This window comes from Saccopteryx bilineata, chromosome 6 (genome assembly GCF_036850765.1).
Source record: "Saccopteryx bilineata isolate mSacBil1 chromosome 6, mSacBil1_pri_phased_curated, whole genome shotgun sequence".
Taxonomy (NCBI): domain Eukaryota; kingdom Metazoa; phylum Chordata; class Mammalia; order Chiroptera; family Emballonuridae; genus Saccopteryx; species Saccopteryx bilineata.
Window position 1 is genome coordinate 33,526,523 of NC_089495.1, and position 23,736 is coordinate 33,550,258.

General features: G+C 44.2%; 1 protein-coding gene across 2 annotated transcripts in view; it reads left to right on the forward strand.

Annotated features, from left to right (window-relative positions):
• Nucleotides 1-1,998: 1,998 nt before the first annotated feature.
• IKBKB (inhibitor of nuclear factor kappa B kinase subunit beta) overlaps nucleotides 1,999-23,736 on the forward strand; it is a 64,253-nt gene continuing 42,515 nt past the window's right edge. Inside the window, exons 1-4 of one of the 2 annotated variants that reach the window (XM_066234463.1) lie at nucleotides 1,999-2,120; nucleotides 2,739-2,861; nucleotides 21,029-21,123; nucleotides 22,055-22,172. In XM_066234463.1, the coding sequence (XP_066090560.1) occupies nucleotides 2,757-2,861; nucleotides 21,029-21,123; nucleotides 22,055-22,172 (318 nt within the window). In that variant the 5' untranslated portion in view covers nucleotides 1,999-2,120; nucleotides 2,739-2,756. Of the gene's footprint in view, nucleotides 2,121-2,738; nucleotides 2,862-21,028; nucleotides 21,124-22,054; nucleotides 22,173-23,736 lie in introns of those variants that run through there. The other variant, XM_066234461.1, reaches the window with a different exon arrangement.

Genomic DNA, 23,736 nt, shown 5'->3' on the forward strand with positions numbered 1-23,736 from the left:
ATGAAACCCAGAAGCACCTTCCTGGGACATAATTACTTAAAAAAATCTAGCAATGTATGACTTATCAGAGAGATTTATGTTCAATTGAAAATCAAGTTATTTTGAGCTGCACAATGAGAACTCTTAAATTATGGTGGCACAGAGTAAACCTTTGGCCTATCCGTTATCAGCGAATGTCTCCTTAAGTTTCTCAGGGACAGTGATTTTCAGGGGTGACAGAATTAAAGAGAAACCTTTTATGATGCCATATAGGAAATAGACTCTACATAGGGCCTAGCACATATAGGAGCTCAATAAATGTTTTATTTTTAAAAATTCATTTAACACATATTGCTTTACCACTATTGACTCATGTTCCTTCTCTTCCAGCTTTGAGATTGAGTATTCCATTTAGCAGAGACCATAGGATAAATCGGGAAATACTAAGCAGTCCAAAGTGCGTAGAGTGGCCCTGGGCACTGCTGACCCATCTGTTTGGGTTGACATAATTCCTGAGAATTAATGAAATTCAGCCTCTGGGCTCTGTTCAGGCAAGAGTGTCCTCTGTGTCAGGCAGGGCTCTACCATTACCTCATCTGTCCTTCATGGCAACCCCACTAGCGCCTCCCTTCTCTGACTTCTGTGCCCTCCTATCTTCCTGCTGCTCTTAGGCTGAACCAGATGAAACTGATCTTTGTTGCTGATGTTTCAACTGCTTTTGACTTCGAAACACGACAATTTCATGCAATTCAACCTAATATTGCCTACATTGTAATGAAGAGAAATGGATGCTTGCACTTGTTAAGAAATTGGCCCTAGATTCTCTGAGGTAGTCAGGTAATAGCAGTAGCTGCTTCAAAATCCAGTTGCCCACCTTCTGAACTTCTTAGAATGCTACTATTAACCAAATACTAACAGCATGGGCTCAAGAACCAGCTGTTTGGGTTTGAATATCAGATCATCAACTTACTAGCCTGTAACTTTGGGATAAATACTTAACTGGAGCATTTTAGATCTCGCTCCCTGGCAAATGTCATCAGACTGGCTCAAAAACAAACAAAAAAACAATAAATGTGTGTGTGTGTGTGCGTGCGTGTAGTTTTCCTCTTTATGTTCCAGTTTTCTCATCTGGAAAGTGGAGATGATGGTAACAATGCAGTATTGTCCAGTTTGCAGGGTTGCCTTGAAGATTGAATGAGGATATTCACGTACAGAGTTTAGACAGTGTCTGGCACTTAGTAAGCACTTTATAAATGTAGCTATTATTATTTCAGGTTTCTTTTAATATTTTTCATGCTTGAGTAAATATACCATACACACAACTCCTTTGTCTGCTAACATAATGCCGCAGACAGGAGATACTACTGTAAAAGACCTTATTCTAATGCCAAGTAGGTAGGAAATAGGATACACACTTCAGGGCTGAGCGCATCTCAATTTCTCAACGTTACTGGGCTCCACTACTCTTTTTTTTTCTTTTTCTTTTTTTAAGAGTTGGTGGGGGATATTAATTCTACGGAGTACGCTGTGATTTATCATTCTTGATACAGAGCCAAAGAGCCTCTTGCAGACCAGGGGGACGCAGCAGGAGGGCAAGAAAGCCCCCTGCAATTCTTGTAAACAGTCCCTAAATCAATCCTTGCCGGGGCGCGGGAAATTCCACCTACTTTAAAGTCTAGGAAGCGGAGTCAAGTTCAGCCCAGGAGGGCTGGGGTGAGGAAATCCCCATTGCCCCAGTCCTCGAAACCGCTTCGGGCCGAAGTCATTTGTTTTACGAGAATTCTGGCGTATTGGGGCTTGTTTTAGGGCTGTTCTCTTATCTCTGGAAGCACAGCCTGTACAATTTCAATTAAAATAGTTTCGAAGCCACACGCTTCCATCCTGGAGTCATCTGAGCGCGGGTCCGCAGGGTACCCCCAGGGCGTGCGGCCGCTGTCCCCGGCACATCGCCCCCTGCGGCCCCTTTAAGGGCGGGCCGCGGCCCACGTGGTCCGTGACGCCGGAGCAGGAAGTGTTTGAGGAAGTGGCGCTTGGCTGGCTCGTTTAAGATTCCCGCATTTTAATGTCTTCGGGGTGGTGCCAGAGCCCCCAGTTTTGCCGCCCCAGCCCCCACACCCCCCGCCCCGTGTCCCAGCTAACAGGTGAGTCCTCGGGCGGGCGTGGCCCCCGGCACTCGGCCCGGTGCCACCTGCCGACCCCTTGCCCAGGCGAGTTTGCACCTTCCGCTTCACTTGAGGCTCCCGAAGAAACTTCTGTCGACTTTAAAAGTTGGGGGGCTTCGGCATGGCAGCGTTTCTCTTGTGCAGTTGGAGGTGGGATGCCCGGGAGGACAGCCCTGGCCGGGGCGGTTCCAGGTGGCTGCTTCGAGGTGGGTGGCGTTGGGGGAGAGCTGTGATTCATTCGGGCTGTGTGGAGACTCACGTGACCGTGGGGAAGCTCGGACCGATTCTGCCCCTGCGGGCTTGGGCAGGATGGCAGGGCGCCCCGTGCTGGAGGCCAGGCTGGGGAACCCGTCCGAGTGACGTTCCTCTCTGCTTGCTTACACAGTGGCTGAGGTGGGGGTGGAGGAAAGGAAAAAAGACAAAAGGTTGTTACCAAAACCAGAGTGCAAACCAAACTTTAATTTCATACAAAGTGAAAACCAGCTCAATTTTCTCTTATCGTACACTGAAGGGCTATGGTATCTCGTACCTTCCCCATCCCCTGGAGCTCTATTTTTTCTTAACTTTTTGCGCCCCTCGCCCCCCAATTGCTTACAGAGTTACCTTGGCCGCGGTATGAGCTGGTCACCTTCCTTGCCAACCCAGACATGTGGGGCCTGGGAAATGAAAGAACGACTTGGGACAGGGGGATTTGGAAACGTCATCCGATGGCACAATCAGGTAGGGGCTCTGTGCAGCTGGGAAGAGCCTGGGCAGGCAGGGTGGGGGCTGGGGAGGACAGGCCATCCTCTCACTGCCTGTACCCCACAGTGGGCCACATGGGTGCATGTGGGAGGTAAGCAGGCGGTACCTTAGTGGTTCCCAAGCTTTATTGACTCTGCCACCTAAATAAATTGTAAAAAAATTTTAAGCTTTCAGTGTCAATTACATTAATATATATTTAAATTACATATTTATGCTAACAGAATACCATTTACTAATATGTCATGTGGGATACAAATAGATAAACTTAAAAGAGGAGAATACTGAAATATTTTAGGATGTTTTAAAAATTTAAGAAAATCTGTTAAATACATACCAATTATGATGTCTTCCCAGTATGGTTCACAATACTTCACAGCGCAGCATACACAGGTGCACATGAAAATGAGAATTATCGTAAGGATCTGGGGTGAAAATCCATATTTCAAATAACTTTTATAGTTTTGAATTATTTGATCTGATTTCTTTTTTATTTCTGATAAGCGCCTCATTGATTTTACTCCTTATGTGCTTGACATGAACTCACACCAGATGTGTTAGTTCTTCCATTTTTCTGTTTGTGCAGATGTTGCACGATCTGAAATTCTCTGCAGCAGTCTTTGTAAGCCACTCAACCATTTTATGAGAGTTATTAAAAATTATAGAATACAATCCAGAATTCTAACTAAGAGGAGCACATGAAACCTGCAGCATGTTCCCATAGCCTTAGCCACCCCTGCCTGTGAAATGCCCTTTTTCCTCCAGGTACCTTGAGTACCAGAAGTGGCAAGTGGCCTTGTAACAGATGGTCTGAGGAGTTATATTAACTATATGACTATAGTTAATATCGAAAAGCTTCATTTCTTTTTTATTTTTTTGGATTCCAGTCTTGGGTAACCCCTGGGGTGCTTGTACCAAATTTGGAGACCACTGCTGTAGGGAATTCTCACTCCCCAAATAGCTGAATTCAAATTCAGACCTCCTGAAGTCCTTTAGTTAGCCACCTGCTTTTAGTCAAGGACTGCTAAGCACCATTTTGGACTGAAGCGATGGCAAGTTGTAAGCACTAAGAGCCTGGCTGCAGCCAGCAGGGAGAGTCATCGAGGCTACTGGTTAGCCAGTACTGTACTCTGCACTGCAGTAACAGTCTCACACCCAGTGATGAACAAGGGGGCCTTAGTAATAGCACTGGCTCAAATTTATTCTGGTCAGAGTTTAGCCACAGGCATAGCATTACACTGGAAGAGCCAGATCATTCTATAGCCCACGGATCAGAAACCTATGGCTTGTGAGCCAGATGTGGCTCTTTTGATGGCTGCATCTGGCTCACAGACAAATCTTTAATAAAAAAAATAATAACATTCAAAATATAAAACATTCTCATGTATTACAATCCATTCACTTCCTACCGCTCTTATTCATGGTTGTGAGTGGCTGGAGCCAATCACAGCTGTCCTCCGCACAACACCAAATTTTTATCGGATAATGCGTAACATACACGGGTCGTTGTATGGCTCTCACAGAATTACATTTTAAAATATGTGGCGTTCATGGCTCTCTCAGCCAAAAAGGTTCTCGACCCCTGCTATAGCCCCACATACACCTGAAATGGGCTGGGCTGCTTCTAGACAGACCAGGCCTTTTTAAGTCTTAGGCATGGAAAACATCTCACTGCAGCCGAACTTCCTTCAAAAGAGTTTTGTCCAGATGTGCAACTTGTGTATCATCTCTACTTCAAAATGCCCTCTGGGTTTGGAAAGCTGTTGTCAGATTGAATTTCATTTCTGTTTTCATATATATGGGCCTAAGAATGTGTGTATGTATGTGTGTATTACTCTTATAGAATTATTATTTTCAAGTTCCTTCCCCTGTTCAAAACCCTTCACTTGGTTTTTTTATTTTTAAAAAGCCAATAGTCAAACTCCTTCTCATCGTGCTACTTGAGAGCCCTCCACGGTCTGGCCTCCCTGTATTTCTAGCATTACTGTTCTCTCTTAGCTCCCCACAGGTTTATTGGCTAAGCCCTTTCAGGGACAAGTCTAAGTCTCTCTTTCCTGGACAGCTTTATATAAATTCTGCCCATTCCTCCAACATCAGCTCTAGACCATCTCCGCCATAAACCCTTCATTCTGTGGGAATTAGTTCTTCCAGTGAGTAACTTCGGCTTTACTCACTTGGCATGCCTTGTATGATGCCTTTTTATTTGTATGTAGGAGTGTGTCTTGTTAAGGCTCTATGTTCCTGGTCAGCCAGGGCTCTGTCTGGCTTTCAGTTCCCCCTATAGCAACTTTTTATATTATACATGTGTTAGTTGCACAAAACCATTCATTCACTCAGCATATAAATATTGTCTATTATGGATACAATGGTGATTAAAACCCTTTTGGTTTTTGATGAAGACCTTTTTGGAAAAGTGAAAGAGCCATTAATCAATGATTATAAATGTAAGCTCCCAACTGTGATAAGTATGACATGGGAGAGGGGCTCAGTGCAGTGAGACCTTATAGGAGGGACAGGAATGCTTTCCCAAGGACGTGGCACTCCAGCAGGGACCTGCGGGATCGATAGAAGTTATTGGGCAGAGAATGTGGGGCGAGAATTCCAGACACAGGGCTAGGTCGAGGCAAGTCGGCAGTGTGACTGGAAGGAATAATGACAGAGCCAGGGGCCAGGGAGCCAGGGGCCAGGGAGGTAAGAGTCAGACACTGCTTAGAAGGTTCTGCTTTGATCCAAAGAGCAACAGGAAGCTGTTGAAGGGAGTCCACTCTGACTGCAGGGACAGATTGGAAGGAGCCCAAGCAGTACTGTTCTGGGAAATCAGCTCTCCAAAAAAGTGCCGATTGGTAGTGGTTTCCAGTTTCCACAGAGCAACTACTCCCACCATACCTCGTTTCAAGCCACGGACAGTTTAATAACCAGTTCTCACTGAATTCCTATATATATATTTAAAAATCAGCTCTGAGGTACCAGGACCCCACTGCACTGCCCTGTTATGAGGCTTTTGGAGTAGTCCAGGTGAGAGATTGTACAGGGCTAATGGTGGTGGAGATGGAGAGAAGTGGGCAGATTTAAGAGCTATTTGAGGAGTGAAATTGACAGGACTTAGTGCTGGAAAAGAAAGTGGAGGGGCTGAGGGGGTGGGAAGAGTTGAGTGTTCACAGATACTTAGTGAATGCTTGCTGATGAGCCTACCTGAGTCCAGGTAGTTCTCCACCATCTTCCTAGTTCTTCCTCAGGTGGGGAAATCTGTAGAGCTGCTTTAGGTACTTAGGGAGGTCCTTTAATCTGTGTTTAAGATCAGAACATGAGTATTATTATATTATCTGGTGGATACCCCTGTGTTCAGAGTCTTTTGAAGAAAGCAGCTGGGATAGGGTGGTGTCTGTTTACTTAACTCCAAGTCAGGTATAATGCTTATTATACTTAACATAATTGTGCATGTTTTCCTAATACTCCATGTACCTTGTCTACAAAAGAGAGACTATATTTTATCTCAAGAGAAATTGCATAAAAGAGCCTAAGCTAAGTTACACGGCAAAGGGGAGTTAAGATCATAGATGCAATTAAAGTTGCTAATCAATTGACTTTCGATGAGAAAATTATCCTGGGTTGGATGAGGAAGGCAGGAGAGTCAGTGTCTGAATGATGCAGTGTGACTAATATCCTCAGATAAGTGATGCCTAATAATAGACCCGTCATTTATGGGAACCTACTACATGCCAGCATTGGGCTGGGTATTTTACATGCCTTATCTCCAGTCTGTACAGTAATCCCTAGAAGAAAGTACTACTGTCTTTAATCCCATTTTTATAGCTGAGGAAACAGAATCTAGAGTTGAGAGGTTAAGTCTTACCCAAAGAGGCCAAGCTAGTAAGTGAAGGTATTGGAATCTGAACCTACATCTGTTTGAATCCCAACCTCATGCTGGTAGGGGAATCCAAGGTGGGGAGCACCCCTAGAACATTATCAGTTCCCCATAATCAGTCTAAATCATGTTGGAGCACTAAGGGAAAAACCCTCCTGTGGAGGACGAAATATATATATGTCTTCCTGGTTTAACAGAGGAGTTTAAAATGATTATTTCCCAGTGAGGAAGGCCAGTGTAACAGTGACCCCACCCCTGTTTCCCTGAATTATTTTATTCTCTTACCAAGCACGGGCCTTGACGATCCTTGCTGTGTTGGTACTCCCTTAAATCCTCAGTCCAATGATCAGTATATCCTAGACAGGCTGGTAATTTCAATAAGATCTTTGTTAAATCCGAAAGAAGAAGAGAAGGAAATGACCTGAGTGACTCACACAGCACTGGGTTCAAAGCCTGGCTCTGTTATTATCAGCTTCATGGCTTTGGGCCACAAGTTCCCCCAGGAATTTTTGAGGTTGCTAAGATATTGATTCCCTTGGCTCTGAGCCAGACATAGGCAGCCACTCTGCAAGCATCTGGAAAAGTCCTAGGATGCCTTGTAAATGGGCTCTCTGTGTATGTTGATGGGAACGTGTCTGGGAAGCACTGTCTTGGGTCCCAAAAGACTTGTGTGAGGATGAAATGAGGTAATGTGTGCACTGGCTGTTAGGTAGATATAAAAGGTAAGGTAAAATATTATGAATCATCCCTTCTGTGACATAGTAGTAACTTTTCTTGTCCCTTCACTGGAGACTAAGCTCACTTCAGCTTATCTGTGTGTTTTGGAGTCTTAAAGACATTAGTTCACAAGTGAAGAAGGCTTGGACAGCTTTCTCCATGGAGCCTGTCCTGGACATAGCAAGGACCTAGCACTCTGGGGTCTGCATGAGGGTAGGACTCATTGGGTGACCTGTGTCCACTTGGTTTTGGTTATTGCTGCTGTCGTGATTTTAAAACAAAAAAAGAAAAACCTGACCTGTGGTGGTACAGTGGATAAAGTCTCGACCTGGAATGCTGAGGTCACCGGTTCAAAGCCCCAGGCTTACCCAATCAAGGCACATATGAGAAGCAACTGTGAGTTGATACTTCCAGCCCCTGGATTCAACATTCTGAGTATAAATAACACTAAAGGCCCTAGATGGTGGCTCAGTGGATAGAGCATCGGCTCAGTATATGGATGTTCTGGGTTCAATTCCTGGTCAGGGGATGAGGGAAAATGGCAATGGAGTAGGCAGACGTTACAACTCCCACCTCCCAGAACCAAAGTGGATTACAACTTAACTTAGGAACAATCATCTTGAAAAACCAATTTTGGACTAAACTAAGAGGAATCTATAACCAAGCATTACTGAAGGAACCACACTGAGCTGGTAGGAAAGGTGGAGATGCGGAAAGGGTTGCCCCGCACCCAAGAGTGAGAGGTGGCCCAGAGGGTCTCTCACGGTGGGGTGGGTTGCCTGGAGAGTTGTGGGTCCTCAGCCCCAGGACTGGAACCCCAGCCTGGAGTCCCAGAGACTAGAGGAGGTGTATGGACAATATTTAGCTGAAAGAAGAGCTGGATTACTGTTTGCAAGAAGGAGACAAAACTCTCAGACCCAGACTCCCATCTTAAAGGGACTGCACAGAAAACCTTGTTCACAGCCACTTACCCGGGGCTCCGGAAGTGAGGAGCGCCGAGAGGACTAGAGTTGTGAGAGGAGAGTGTAGTCTTGAGGGCATAGGGAGAAACTGTGGGCGACAGCTACCCTGACACCTGTACAGTGTCACTTCCTAAACCTAAAGAGGCCATTCTTCCTGGGAGAACCAAACCAGCAAAAGGAAGCAATTACCCCACCCACCAGAGGCTCTCCTGTTCCAGTTAGTGCAGACAGACACTTAGAAGCAGGCAGCTCATCAGGGACATAGGTTTTGAGTGCTGAGGTCTGGGCTACACAGCTCCCCTCCAACCTGCTGGTTACCTGCCGAAGGGCGGGAGGGCCTGGCTGCCATGGCAGCCCAGGTGCTTGGCCTGTGGGGCAGATGGGGTGGAGCCCAGTGAGGTCTCCTGCTCGCAGCGATGGCAAGGGGCAGAACCTGGAGAGGTGTCCCATGTGCCCGCCTGGGCGGAGCCCAGGGAGGCAGCCAGTGCCCCAGTGGGGGCGGAACCCAGCAGCCTGCTGCTGCGAAGGCAAGGGGCAGAGCCTGAAGAGGTGTGCCCCACCTCAATGGAGCAGCCCGAGTTGCCGTGGTGAGCCTGTGCCAGTGCTTGAGACTGCCTGAGTAGTCAGAGGCAGTGGGGGAGCCATCAGAAAGACTACACTTCAGGAATAGAGAGGCCACACACACTGGCCAAGAGTAGATAAAAGCCAGCCTAGGAGTGCAGCTGATATTTACAATGGCATCAGGGCCCAGCAGAGGCAGCCACAAATTCTGGATCGCCTGTAGCTCCAAGAAGGTTGCTAAGGGCCAGTCAAAAACAGTGACCCTCACTGGTCTGCACCAGGTTCCTGCCAGGGAGGTCCAGAACTGGTACATCCAGTGGCCAGATATGGAGAGCATCAGCTCAGGACCTAACAACCCTAGTTAGAGTGGTTTCTTAAGGAAAGGCTCCTCACACCTGACCCAGCTAAGGCATAGAAAATGCTGTCACAAACAGCAAAAAGAGCAGTAGCAGCAGACAGGTAGCCCACAGCGGATTATAAACAGCTGAAGCCAACCCAAGAAGATCTAGAAACAACACAACTGAAAGCTGGAGGCAAACAATACCAACCCTATACTCAGCTGCTACATAAACAACACAGCCAAAGGAACAGTCTATATAGAGACAAAATGAGAAGACAGAGAAATACAATTCAAATGAATCAAGAGAAATAACCAGAAAAAGAACTGAATGAGATGGAACTAAACAAGATACCAGATGCAGAGTTTAGAATAATGATTGTTAGGATGCTCAAGGATCTTAAAGCAACAATAGATGGACAAAATGAACACCTAAACAATGAGATAGTAGGCATCAAAAAGGACATTGAAATTATAAAAAAGAATCAGAAATGAAGACTACACTAGAAGGAATTAAAAGCAGGCTGGATGAAGCAGAGGAGTGAATCAGCAATTTAGAGGACAAGATAAGTGAAAGCATGGAAGCAGAACAGCAAAAAGAAAGGATCAAAAAGTCTGAGGAAACTATAAGAGAGCTTTGTGACAACATGAAGAGAAACAACATCCGCATAATAGGGGTTCCTGAAGCAGAAGAGAGGGAACAAGGGATAGAGAACCTGATTGAAGAAATCATAGCTGAAAACTTCCCTAAATTGATGCAGGAAAAAGCCACACAAGTTCAAGAAGCACAGAGGATCCCATTAAAGAGGAACCCAAAGAGACCTACACCAAGACATATCATAATTAAAATACCAAAGCTAACAGATAAAGAAAGAATACTAAAAGCTTCAAGAGAAAAGCAATCATTTACAAAGGAATCCCCATAACGATGACATCTGACTTTTCAACAGAAACACTTGAAGCCAGAAGAGAATGACAAGAAATATTCAAAGTAATGCAGAACAAAAGCCTACAACCAAGACTTCTTTATCCAGCAAGGCTATTGTTTAAAATTGAAGGAGAAATAAAAAGCTTCCCAGACAAAAATAAACAAAAACAAACAAAAAACCTCAAAGAACTCGTTACAACCAAACCAATGCAGCAAGAAATGTTAAGGGGCCTCTTGTAAACAAAACAAAGGGGGAAAAAATCTAGTAAAAGAGGAATGTAGATTTAAAGAATGAATGGCAATAAACAACTGCATATCAATAGTAACCTTAAATGTAAATGGATTAAATGCTCCAATCAAAAGACATAGGGTAGCTGCATGGATAAGAAAACAGGATCTGTACATATGCTGTCCACAAGAGACCCACCTCAAAACAAAAGGTACACATGGACTGAAAAGTAAAGGGATGGAAAAAATATTTCATGCAAAGGGAAATGAATGAAAAAGCTGGGGTAGCAATACTTATATCAGACAAAATAGACTTTAAAACAAAGGCTATAGTAAGGGATAAAGAAGGTCACTACATAATGATAAAGGGAGTAATCCAACAGGAAGATAATAACTATTATAAATATCTATGCACCTAATATAGAAGCACCTAAATATATAAAGCAGATTTTTATGGACATAAAGGGCGAGATCAACAGCAATACTATAATAGTAAGGGATTTCAATACCCCACTAACTTTACTGGAGAGATCCTCAAGAAGGAAAATTAACAAAGAAACAGCAGACTTAAAGGATACACTAGATCAACTGGATTTAGTAGATATCTTCAGAACCTTTCACCCTAAAGCAGCAGAATATACATTCTTTTCAAGTGCTTATGGTACATTCTCTAGGATAGACCACATTAGGATACAATACGAGTCTCAGTAGATTTAAGAAGATTGAAATCATATCAAGCATCTTCTCTGATCACAGTGGCATGAAACAAGAAATCAACTACAATAGAAAATTGAAAAACACTCAAACACCTGGAAACTAAATAGCATGTTATTAAATAATGAATGGGTTAACAATGAGATCAAGGAAGAAATAAAAAATTTCCTTGAAACAAATGAAAATGAACATACAACAAATCAAAATTTATGGGACACAGCAAAAGCAGTCCTGAGAGGGAAGTTCATAGCATTCCAGGCATACCTCAAGAAGCTAGAAAAAGCTCAAATAAACAACTTGACCCTACATCTAAAAGAACTAGAAAAAGAACAGCAAGTAAAGCCCAGAGGAAGTAGAAGGAAGGAAATAATAAAGATCAGAGTGGAAGTAAGTGACATAGAGGCTAAAAAAACAATACAGAGGATCAGTGAAACCAAGAGCTGGTTCTTTGAAAAGGTAAACAAGACTGACCAACCTTTAACCAGACTCACCATGAAAAAAAGAGAGAGGACTCAAATAAATAAAATTAAAAATGAGATTGGAGAAGTAACAACAGACACAGCAGAAATACAAAGGATTGTAAGAAGATATTATGAAGCACTGTATGCCAAAAAATTAGACAACCTAGGTGAAATGGACAAATTGCTTGAAACATATAATCTTCCAAAAAAATCAATCTGGAAGAATCGGAAAACATAAACAGACCGATTATAACAAATGAGATCAAAACAGTTATCAAAAAACTCCCAACAAACAAAAGCCCTGGGCCAGATGGCTTTACAGGTGAATTTTACCAAATGTTCAAAGAAGAACTAACTCCTATCCTTCTCAAGCTATTTCAAAAACTTCAAGGGGAGGGAAGACTTCCAAGCACCTTTTATGAGACAAGCATAATTCTGATTCCAAAACTGGGCAAAGACACTACAAAGAAAGAAAACTATAGGTCAATATCCCTGATGAATTTAGATGCTAAAATTCTCAACAAAATAACAGCAAACCGGATCCAGCAATACATGAAAAAAATCATACATCATGATCAAGTGGGATTTATTCTGGGGAGGCAAGGCTGGTACAGTATTCACAAATCCATCAGTGTGATTCATCACATAAACATAAAGAAGGAGGAAAATCACATGATAATATCAATAGATGCAGAAAAAGCATTTGATAAAATTTACCCATTTATGATCAAAACTCTCAGCAAAGTGGGAATACAGGGAACATACCTCAACATGATAATGGCCATCTATGAGAAACCCACAGCCAACATCATACTCAATGGGCAAAAATTAAAAGAATCCCCTTAAGATCAGGAACAAGGCAGGGGTATCCTCTTTCACCACTCTTATTCAGCATAGTTCTAGAAGTCCTAGCCACAGCAGTCAGACAAGAAGAAGAAATAAAAGGCATCCAAATTGGAAAAGAAGAAGTAAAATTATCATTATTTGCTGATGATATGACACTGTACATAGAAAACACTAAAGTCTCAGTCAGAAAACTACTGGACCTGATAAGTGAATTCAGCAAGGTGGCAGGATATAGAATTAATATTCAGAAAACAGAGGCATTTTTATACACCAACAGTGAACTGTCAGAAAGAGAAATTAAGAAAATGACCCCCTTCACTATTGCAACAACAACAACAAAAGTACCTAGGAGTAAATTTAACCAAAGAGGTTGAAGACTTGTACTCAGAAAATTATAAAACATTGATAAAAGAAATCAAGGAAGATACAAACAAGTGGAAACATATACTGTGTTCATGGATAGGAAGAATAAACATAATTAAGATGTCTATATTACCCAAAGCAATCTATAAATTCAATGGAATACCAATTAAAATACCAATCACATGCTTCAAAGATATAGAACAAATATTCCAAAAATTTATATGGAACCCAGAAAGAACACAGATAGCCTCAGCAATCTTGAAAGAGAAAGAGAAAGTGTGTGGTATTACACTTCCTGATATCAAGTTATACTACAAGGCCATTGTACTCAAAACAGCTTGGTACTGTCATAAGAACAGGCATATAGATCAATGGAACAGAACAGAGAACCCAGAAATAAACCCACACCTTTATGGACAATTGATATTTGACAAAGGAGGTAAGAGCATACAATGGAGTAAAGACAGCCTCTTCAACAAATGGTGTTGGGAAAATTGGACAGCTACTTGTAAAAAAATGAAATCAGACCACCAACTTACACTATGCACAAAAATAAACTCAAAATGGATAAAAGACTTAAATGTAAGTCGTGAAACCGTAAGCATCTTAGAAGAAAACATAGGCAGTAAGCTCTCCGACATCTCTCAGAGCAATATATTTGCTGATTTATCTCCACGGGGAATTGAAATAAAAGACAAGATAAACAAATGGGACTATATCAAACTAAAAAGCTTTTGCACAGCTAAAGACAATAAGAACAGAATAAAAAGACAAACTACACAATGGGAGAACATATTTGACAATACATCTGATAAGGGGTTAATAACCAAAATTTATAAAGAACTTATAAAACTCAACACCAAAAAGATAAACAATCAAATAAAAAAAATGGGCACAAGAAATGAATAGACACTTCTCTAAAGAGGACATACAGATTGCCAATAGGCAGATGAAAAAATGTTCAACATCACTAATCATTAGAGAAATGCAAAATAAAACCACAATGAGATATCACCTCACACCAGTCAGAATGGTGCTCATTAACGAAACAACACAGAATAAGTGCTGGTGAGGATGTGGAGAAAGGGAACCCTCCTGCACTGCTGGTGGGAATGCAGACTGGTGCAGCCACTGTGGAAAACAGTATGGAGATTCCTCAAAAAATTAAAAATGGAACTGCCTTTTGACCCAGCTATTTCACTTTTAGGAATATATCCTAAGAACACCAAATCACTGATTCAAAAGAAGAAATGCACCCCCATGTTTATGGCAGCATTGTTCACAATAGCCAAGATCTGGAAACAGCCCAAGTGTCTGTCAGTATACAAGTGGATTGAAAAGCAGTGGCACATACACACCATGGAAATACTATGGGGCCATGAAAAAGAAGGAAATCTTATCTTTGCGACAACATAGATGGACCCGGAAACTATTATGTTAAGTGAAATAAGCCAGGCAGAGAAAGAAAAATACCATATGATCTCAATCATTTGAGGAATCCAATGAACAATGTGAACTGAGAAATGGAATAGAGACAGAGGAGGCATCAAAGGGACCAGAGGGAAAGTGAATGAGAGGATGGGATCAGAGAAGGGAAAGAGATTGGTGAAATTATATATATATATATATATATATATATATATATATATATATATATATATATATAAAAAACAAAGCATTATAGAGAGCAGGAAAGCAAATCCTGGAGGGAAGGGGGGAAGACATTAGGGGGAGGGGAGCAAGGGGGATGTTGAGGGGAACATGGGGGTGGGGAGATGTATTCAGTGGGACACCTGAATCTATGTAAACACAATAAATTAAAATCAATAAGGAAAAAAGGACATTAGTTCACAAAGAATTTACTGAGGACTGATGTAAGCTCTCTCATAGATCCATCAGGGGGAAAAAAGGACCTTGTTCTCAATGTGCTTATGTTTTCATCAAAAAGAGAAAATGGATACTTAGGAATATGGCAAGCATATCTAAATATAAGCACCAGATTGTGTGGAAATAGTAATGGCTACTATTTATCAAGAGTGTCATGGTGCAGGTGGTCTAGGTGCTTTATCTGTATTGTTTCTTGAGTGCTCAGAGGACAGATAGCAAAGGCTTCCAGAGGAAAGGGAACTTAAGCAGGATCTTGAAAGGAAGTAGACTGTGAACCATGGGTCTCCAAACTTTTACTCAGGGGGCCAGTTCACTGTCCCTCAGACCGTTGGAAGGCCTGACTATAAAAAAAACTATGAACAAATCCCTATGCACACTGCACATATCTTATTTTAAAGTAAAAAATCAAAATGGGAACAAATATAATATTTAAAATAAAGAACAAGTAAATTTAAATCAATAAACTGATCAGTCTTTCAATGGGAACTATGGGCCTGCTTTTGGTTAATGAGATGGTCAATGTGCTTCTCTCACTGACCACCAATGAAAGAGGTGTCCCTTCCGGAGTGCGGCAGGGGCCGGATAGATGGCCTCAGGGGGCCACAGTTTGGCGACCCCTGCTGTAGACAGTCTGATGGGAGAAGACAAGGCACTTCAGGGGTAGAGCAGCAGCAGCATTGGGCGGGAGAAAGGAAATGATCCCACTGTGATTTACTCAAGGCTCACTGTTTGCAGACACTCCATCTCACTTTAACTGACAACAGGGCAGGGGGCAGAGCCATCTCCATCTTGTGGTTAAAGACCCTGAAACTTAAGTAATGGGCTCAGTGACACACACCAGATGAAGGATGAGGGTGTTACACCCTGACCAACTTCACCCTCGGGCCCTGTGGGTGAATTTGGAGGCCGCAGGGTCCGTTGAGTGTTTACACTGAAGTAAGTGGATTGAAGTCAGAGCTCACTCAGTGTAGACTGATCAGTGCTGTTGAGTCGGGTAAAGCTGCAGTCAGACCTTGAACCTTTTGACTCTCAGGCCTGGGTTCTGTCCCTGGGATCTCTCTGGGCCCAGCTTTGTACCTCCTTTCTGGAACATTCATTTTGGAGGTCTGAGAAAGAACAAGGAGGTAATTACTAATTGCCCCCCTTATCCCACAGTGGTCTGTTGGATGGTTACCATGGTAACAAGAGACTGATTTTTGTGTTAAGGGTTTGAATGTACTTTTTGGCTTCCTATGAGTTTCCCCTTGCTTGTTAAAAGAAGGCTAACTTTGTTTGGGATGCTGCTTCATCTTCTGTATAAACTAACCTTCCAGATCACTTGTGCCTTGGCAGTTTTCAGTAGCTGGCAGAAGTCTGAGGATGAGTCTCCCCCCACCACCTTCTGCTTCCTACACTTTATAGTGCACTCACATTTATACACAGGTTTTACGTTTTCATGTACAAAGAGCGAAGCATGAAAGAGGCTCTTAAGGACCTTTATAAGAACTACATCCAACACAGATAATACTGTTGGCCCCTTTCTCCATTTCTCGAAATATAAACCAATTAAAATTTTGTGCCAAATGAGGAATCCACTTACTATAAGTTGGATAGTGAGATGGTTCTAGTCAAGTCTAGGATTCCAAAGCACTGAGCTGAGAGTAGGGGATTCTAGGCTGAATAAAGAAAGTCACCCACGGCCATTTGAGTTTCATTGCTGGTGAAGAACAAAGTCCCCTGGGTTTCAAAACTGTACTCATAGTCTATTTCTGTATTGTTTTTATTGAATTTTGCTTTCTAGAACAGAAAGTGTTTGAGTTTGTGTTTCAAGTTAAACATTACTCAGGAAAAACTGGAATGTTTTAGAGTATTTCCTAGAGGGCCACTGTTTAACAATGGTTTGTGCATCTATACCTATATGGGACGTCCCCAGGCATAGGAAGTTAGGGTTTCCCCCATAACTGTGGGACTAAGCAGAACTGTCCACAGATAGAAAGTCAGTTTTGTTTGTTCTGTATACCCATTTATTCCAGTGTTCATATGACTAAATTCACTCTTTAGATTGAGTTTAAATATTAAGGCCATTATCAAATCTTCAATCTTTAATATCAGTCTTCCATATCAAAGTTTATTCCTGGATTCTGGGTTGGGCCAGGTGACAGGTATGTTGGAGCCAGTGTTTGTGTTCAGCAGAACACTACAATTATCTATGTATAGATAGAATATAAAATATTTTCTAAGTCACTTAATAAATATACTTTTTGGGTTTGATTTATCTGTCATTTTTTTTATGAAGGAAGCATGTACTATTTATGGTAGGTAAAGTCATGGCCCCTACCAAATATGTCTATATGTCCTAATTTCCTGTACTTGTAACTACCTGAAGTTACACAGCAAAGGGGAATTAAGAGCATAGATGAAATTAAAGTTGCTAATCAATTGACTTTAGATGAGATTATCCTCAGTTGGATAAGGGAGGCAGGAGGGTAAGTGTCTGAGTGATGCAGTGTGACAAAGACTCAACTGGTCTTTGTTGGCTTTGAGGATGGAGGAAGGGGCCCTGAGCCAAGGAATGCATGAAACCTCCATCCAGAAGCTGGAAAAGGCAAGGAAATGCATTCTCCCCTAGAGCCTCCAGAAAGAAAAATGGCCCTGCTAACATCTTGATTTTAGTCCAGTGAGACCTGTGCTAGATTCTCACCTCCAGACCTTTAAGGAAATAAATTTTTGTTGTTTTAAGCCATTGAATTTGTGCCAACTTGTTACAGCAGCCATTGAAAATTAACACCATTCTGTGAATTGAAGTTAAAATAGATGCACATTTTAAAATATCTTGGTTTAAACTCAGTCATTCTGAGGTAACAGGCCATGAATGTCTTCTGCTAAACTGTTGCTTATAAGTCTGTCCATCAAAACTTCACATGCTGAGTGGATGCTATCAACAGTGTCCCCTCACTTGCAGCTTGGCCCATCAGTCTCTCTCACTTGTAGAGCTCTTCATTCTGCAGTCTGAGTTTCTCTGGGAGCCCATCTGACTGGAAACAAGCATCCAAAATGGCAGGTGAGAGCTGCTAGTGATGAAGTTACCACCAGAGAATTGGGCAAAAATGTTAGTGTGAACACTAGTGTGAAGTGAAACTTGAAATCAAATTCCAGTCAGTCGAGAACAGGCAGAGGCATTCGGACGTTCCTGATGTAGAGAGGGAAGGACATTTTGTGAGATGTAATTAAGTTTACATCGACTGAAGAAATAGTGTTCTTTTGACACGTTTCCTAACTCTTGAAAAGTATTAGGTGGACTTCTACCCAAGTTCACTTGCACAGCTGTGCTAACTGGTTCAATAGGAACAGAATTTGCAATTTTTAAACATCTTCAGAGCTTTGGAATCTAGGCAAGGATCGAGGATCTAATAGCAAACTATGTGAACGATACTTACAGCAGAAACTGGTTATCAACGCCGACTACTATGGGCTACACCTAGGACTCTGTTGTTACAAAAGGAGGCATGTGGCTAAAGCATGGGTGCGCTTTGGAAACTTGCTAAGTGAAAGATGCCATCACAAAAGGCTACATATTGTGTGATCCCATTTTTATGAAATGCCCGGAACAGGCCAGTCTGTAGAACTGTAGATTGGTAGTTGCCTAGGGCTGAAGGGGTCGAGGGTAAGAAGGGGAGTGACTGCTGAGGGTCTGGGGTTTCTCTGGAGGATGCTGAACATGTTCTAAAATTGATTGTGGTTTTGGTTGTACTGCTCAGAGTATACCCCAAACCATTCAATCGTATACTTTAAATATGTAAATGAATTAATTGTATGGTATGTGAATATATCTCAGTAGAGCTGCTAAAAACAAGGTAGGCGTATGAGGTAACTGCATGACAGAGTGCTTAACCACAGCAATAGTGGGATTTGATAAAAGCGACTTCTGAGAGTGTCTTCGAGGTGTTTAGTATCTGTTTCCTGGCATTGGCGCTGTAAGGGTCAGAGATGCTTCCACCTCCTTTCTGAAGCTTGTAGTTTTTGACCGTCAGTTTTAGGGACTGGTTTATTGAGGAGTGATTCAGTGGTCTTATTAGATGACTTGTACTTGTGTTTGGAGACTTCCATTTTTTCTTTTCTTCCTGGACAGGTCCCTGCTCTGCAGGGATCATGGCTAGTTTGGTAAATGCGTGGACATGATGGCACTCTACTGTCCGGACAGCCACATGCATACTGGGAGGTCTAGCCACAATGCTTGATGTGCTTGTTTTGGGTCCTATTAGCACCATATGAATTGGTACACATGAATTACTTTTGGTAGACATTTTCATAAAATGAGAAAGTAGTCTGACAGGACCTCGAGGATAACCTTCAATTGGGCAACAGTAAGATTTTCATATGGTTTTGAGATCTTTTCTTATTAATGGATACTGTGCCATCCTGCAGGCTGTGGCTCTCCTGGGGTGCATATTGAGTCTGGGGCTGGTGGAGAGGTTCTTGCTGCAGGTGCACAGAACATGGGGGATAGCTTGCTGGCTGATGGCCAGACCAGCTCCCTGACAGATGCCACCAAAACCACAGCCAGAGGCAGCTGTTGTCCCTCAGCAATCCTGGAGGCCTCCACGGAGGTGGAAGCAGAGTAGTGGTGACCCCTTGTGGCGATCAGAGTGGCCAAGGCTGGAGTCACTGCCCGTGCTGCTGCCAGTGCTGCGGCCTCAGGGTCCCCACTTTTAGTCTGTCTCCTGTGGCTCCATGCTGCTGCCTAGAGCAAGGAGAAGGGAAGACTTAATCAGGACCCAGACAGTCAGTTAATTATTCACAAAAATTTTATTTTATTAATTTATTTTAATTTTATTTGTGACAGAGAGAGTCAGAGAGAGGGACAGACAGGTAGGAATGGGGAGAGATGAGAAGCACCAATTCTTTGTTGCAGCTCCTTTTTAGTTGTTCATTGACTTGCTTTTTCATATATGCCTTGACCGGGGTGGGAGGGCTACAGCAGAGTGAGTGACCCCTTGCTCAAGCCAGCAATCTTGGGCTCAAGCCAGTGACCTTTGGGCTCAAGCCAGCAACCATGGGGTCATGTCTATGATCCTATGCTCAAACCAGCAACCCCATGCTCAAGCTGGCGCACCTGCACTCAAGCCAGATGAGCCCACGCTCAAGCTGGCGACCTTGGGTATTCGAACCTGGGTACTCTGCATCCCAGTCCGACTCTCAATCCACTGCGTCACCGCTCAGTCAGGCCACAAAAATTTTATTGATTACCTTCTTTTCCATTCACAAAGTCTCAGTTGTGCTAGTTATTAGAGTAGAGGTTAAAGTGCATGAGGATAACAAGCTTACAGTTTAACAAAGGAGAGAAAATTACCCTATGACCCTACAGAAAATAAATCTTTGGTTGGTATGTACAATGGAGTTACATGTTTCGAGAGGAGGGCAAGAGTCCCTTGCAGTAGAGACTGTAGTGCCTGTGCCCCTGCAGGGCCCAGACGAGAAAAGCACAGGAGCGGGACAGGTGGTCTAACCTAGCTGCAGTGTCAGGTGCCTGGGGTCAGTTGTGTGAGAATGGCTGGAAAGGTTAGAGCCAAACTTTGGGGGACTTTAACTGCTTAACTGCCATGAATACTTGCATGCCATGAGTGTGCCCCCAGGAGTGTTACTGGACACTGCTCACAGCTGGGCACTGCTGGGGTTCAGCTACACGACAGTCCTGAAAGTTAGGCATCCGTATTCCCATTTTAGAGATGAAGAAACTGAGACCAAGTGGTCTTCCCAAGGTCACAGAGCTAGTAAATAGCTGAGCTCGAATTTGAACCAGTCTGTCTTCTATCTCCTATACTAGGCTTGCATTTTCTCTGGAGAGACAAAACTCTCAAGAGAAACATGAAATGTGAAGAGAATGTGGCATTAACTATCAGGATGAACCATATGGAAGTGGCAGTTGTGTAGGTCAGAAGGGTCGAGACGGCAATGTCATGGTTCAGCCTGGTATGACAGTAGGCAGTGTTCAGAGGAATGAGGAATCTCTCACGCAGGAATGGGCAGCAGAGGTCTTGAGGAGGAGGTGGGAATGGAGCAAGACCTTGACGAGACTCTGGATGGATAGAAATAAGGAGGGCAGAGGGCAGGGTGGAGACCAGCCTGGTGGGCTGGTAGGTGACTTGGGGATAGCTATCAGTGGATACATATGCGGGTCTCAGGAGCCTGGAGGTGTTTGTGATCCATGCTTTGGGCCCCCGGGAGACAATTTCAGGTTTGACCCGCAGATTTCTCCACGGTTGTGCTGACTCCTCCCGTGTGTGTGCTCTCGCTGCAGGAAACAGGTGAGCAGATCGCTATCAAGCAGTGCCGGCAGGAGCTCAGCCCCCGGAATCGAGAGCGGTGGTGCCTGGAGATCCAGATCATGAGAAGGTGAGAGCCTGATACACCGGCACGCCCAGCCACTTCAACAGAGCCACCCTGGGGGGAGCGGGGAGGGGGCAAGGCGCTGCCAGAGCTGAGGGACCACGAGGTGTTGAAATGAAATCTGGAAAGAGCCAGCTGAACTCTGGGATCTGGAGCGGCAGCCCCACCTGCTGCATATCTCAGTCCCACAATCAGGATGCCAGCCGGACTGTCCAGGTGGAGACTCCAGAGCCGGATGGTTAGTGTCCAGCACTGGGCCTTGTCAACGGCTTTGGGTCAATTTTATGTGTTATAGTAATGCATTTAAAATAGTCATCCCAGTGAATTTTCCCTTGTCAGCAGAAATCCTTTTCCTCCTATATTTCCAATTCTCTCCACTGCTGTGAACCTGCTATTGCTATTTATTCCTCCAACGTGGAGACGGGGCCTGGCAGTCCCTAGATGGGTGCTGTCCTCCCAGCAACCTCATCAGGGTGGAAGACCTCGAACAGTGCTCCCCCCATGACCCTCTTAGAAAGGGGAGGCGTCACCCTGTCTGCATGCACACACCGCACACGTGCATACACATGTACCCACACACTGTCTTTACTCAAATGGCATGAGATTGGAGTCTGTCTACTTTCTCTGCTTTTAGAAGCAGTTTTGAAGTACAATGAGAACTTGATATGGGGCATTCAAAAGAAAATTAACTTATCCTTGATGCACTCCAGAGTCCCTAAGTTCATGGTGCTAAAAGTAGAGCAGGATGGATGCTAACTGACCAGGCAGTGAGGCGAGGCACCGGTTTCTGACCTCTGTCTTCCTGCTTACTCCTGAGGGCCCTGGGCTATTCTAGGCCTTTGTCGTGATACGAGCTTCACTGAGACATGGACAGAGTGGGGAGTGGGTTTGGGCCAAAGCTCAGGTTCCTCCTTCATTGGTTTTTCTTCCCCTCTAGGCTCAACCACCCCAATGTGGTGGCCGCCCGGGATGTCCCTGAGGGGATGCAGAACTTGGCTCCCAACGACTTGCCCCTGCTGGCCATGGAGTACTGCCAAGGGGGTGATCTCCGCAAGGTGAGGCTGCCAGGGTGGGCGGGGCAGCCTGTCAGGGAGGAAGCAGTGGGGAGACCTGTCACCGCTTTCATCATCAGGAAGCTCAGGGAGCCACGGTGACTTCAGCGGGATCGCTTTTGCTTCTCAAGTTCCCCGTCTGTGTCCACTGTGGGGCGTGAAGCGAGGCTGAATCAGAAGCTCTTACGAGAAAGTCAGGGAAGGGCTCACTGTACGTACTGCACAGGGATCACTAAAGTGACAAGGAAACAATCACAGGTCTTGCGTGTGGGGAAAGACTGGACACGTTCCAAAACAAACTTTTCCTCCCTCAGCATGTCAGGGCCACTTCAGTCTTTCATGTCATCGTCACCACTGTCCTTATCAGGAGGGGTTTTCTCCCACAGATGTGGCAGCAGCACCCTCAGGGTCACAGAGTGGAGCAGGAAGGAGGCTGGCTTACTAACCAGGGAATTCGTCTGGGGTTCCGGAGCCACCACTGACTCACCTTCTGGGCTCTGCTTTTTTTCTTCTCACCAGATTAACTTCTCTTTACTAGAAAGTACACTTCCGGGTGGGTGGTGGCAGCCCTTCGTCATCTCGGGGACGGTGGTGTGTGTCCACCTCCCTGATGTTCTCTAAAACAGCATCTCACACCTGCTTTTATGTTGCTTCATTTGGTTTCTAACAACCCTGTGATGTTGGTAAAACAGGTATGGTTCTCATGTAAAGGCTGGACATCAGGGCCCAGAAGGTTAGGTGGGTGGCCCCCTCACACAGCTGCAGTGGCGGAGCTTGGACCGCAGCCTCTATGAGCCCAGCCGCAGGCCACCTCTCCATCTGTGAAACCGAATGGCGCCAGATAGCATGAGGACAACTACAAGCTCTGGACAAAGAGCTGTTTTTATGTTGAAAAAGAGGTTTCTCTGTCAGTGCACATCTTCCTCACTCTTCCCTTAGAAGAGGGTCCATGATATTAGGGAGGGACACCCAGGCATTTCTTCTGTCTGCACATGGTGGTTTCCTGGGCCGGGCAGCTTGCTGCTTTCGTTACTCTTCTGGCTCTTCCGTCTGCGTTTTCATAAGGAAACTTTCCAGGAGGGTTGATCCACCCCAGTAGCTTTCTTCCGCCAGGAGAGGTGGGCGATCGTGGGAATGTCACGGATGTGAACTTAGTCACTGGCTTGACCACAGGCAGGGCACTGATAAGAGATGAGAAATGGGGGAATGATACAAAGCATCGATTTTCCTCTTTGTTTTCCTAACCTTTGACAATCATCTGATTACTAACAGCAGCTATTTAAGGAGATAAAGCCATGTTGTCGTTGAACACATGGTTCCTAAAAGGACAGTGTAGGAGGTAGGTGGGATGTGACTTGATTATGGAGGGCCCTAAAGCTAGGCAGAGGACTTCAGACTTGATCTTGTAGACGGCAAAGAGCCAGTCAGCCAGGGCCGAAGATTCATACTTCAGCATGATTAACCTGGCGTGGGCACAGGGTGACCTGGGGAAGCAGGAAGTGAGTGCACTCTAAGGGGCTCTGTCCAGGTTGTTCCTGGTGGGGTCCAGGGGACCTGGAGGAGGCCG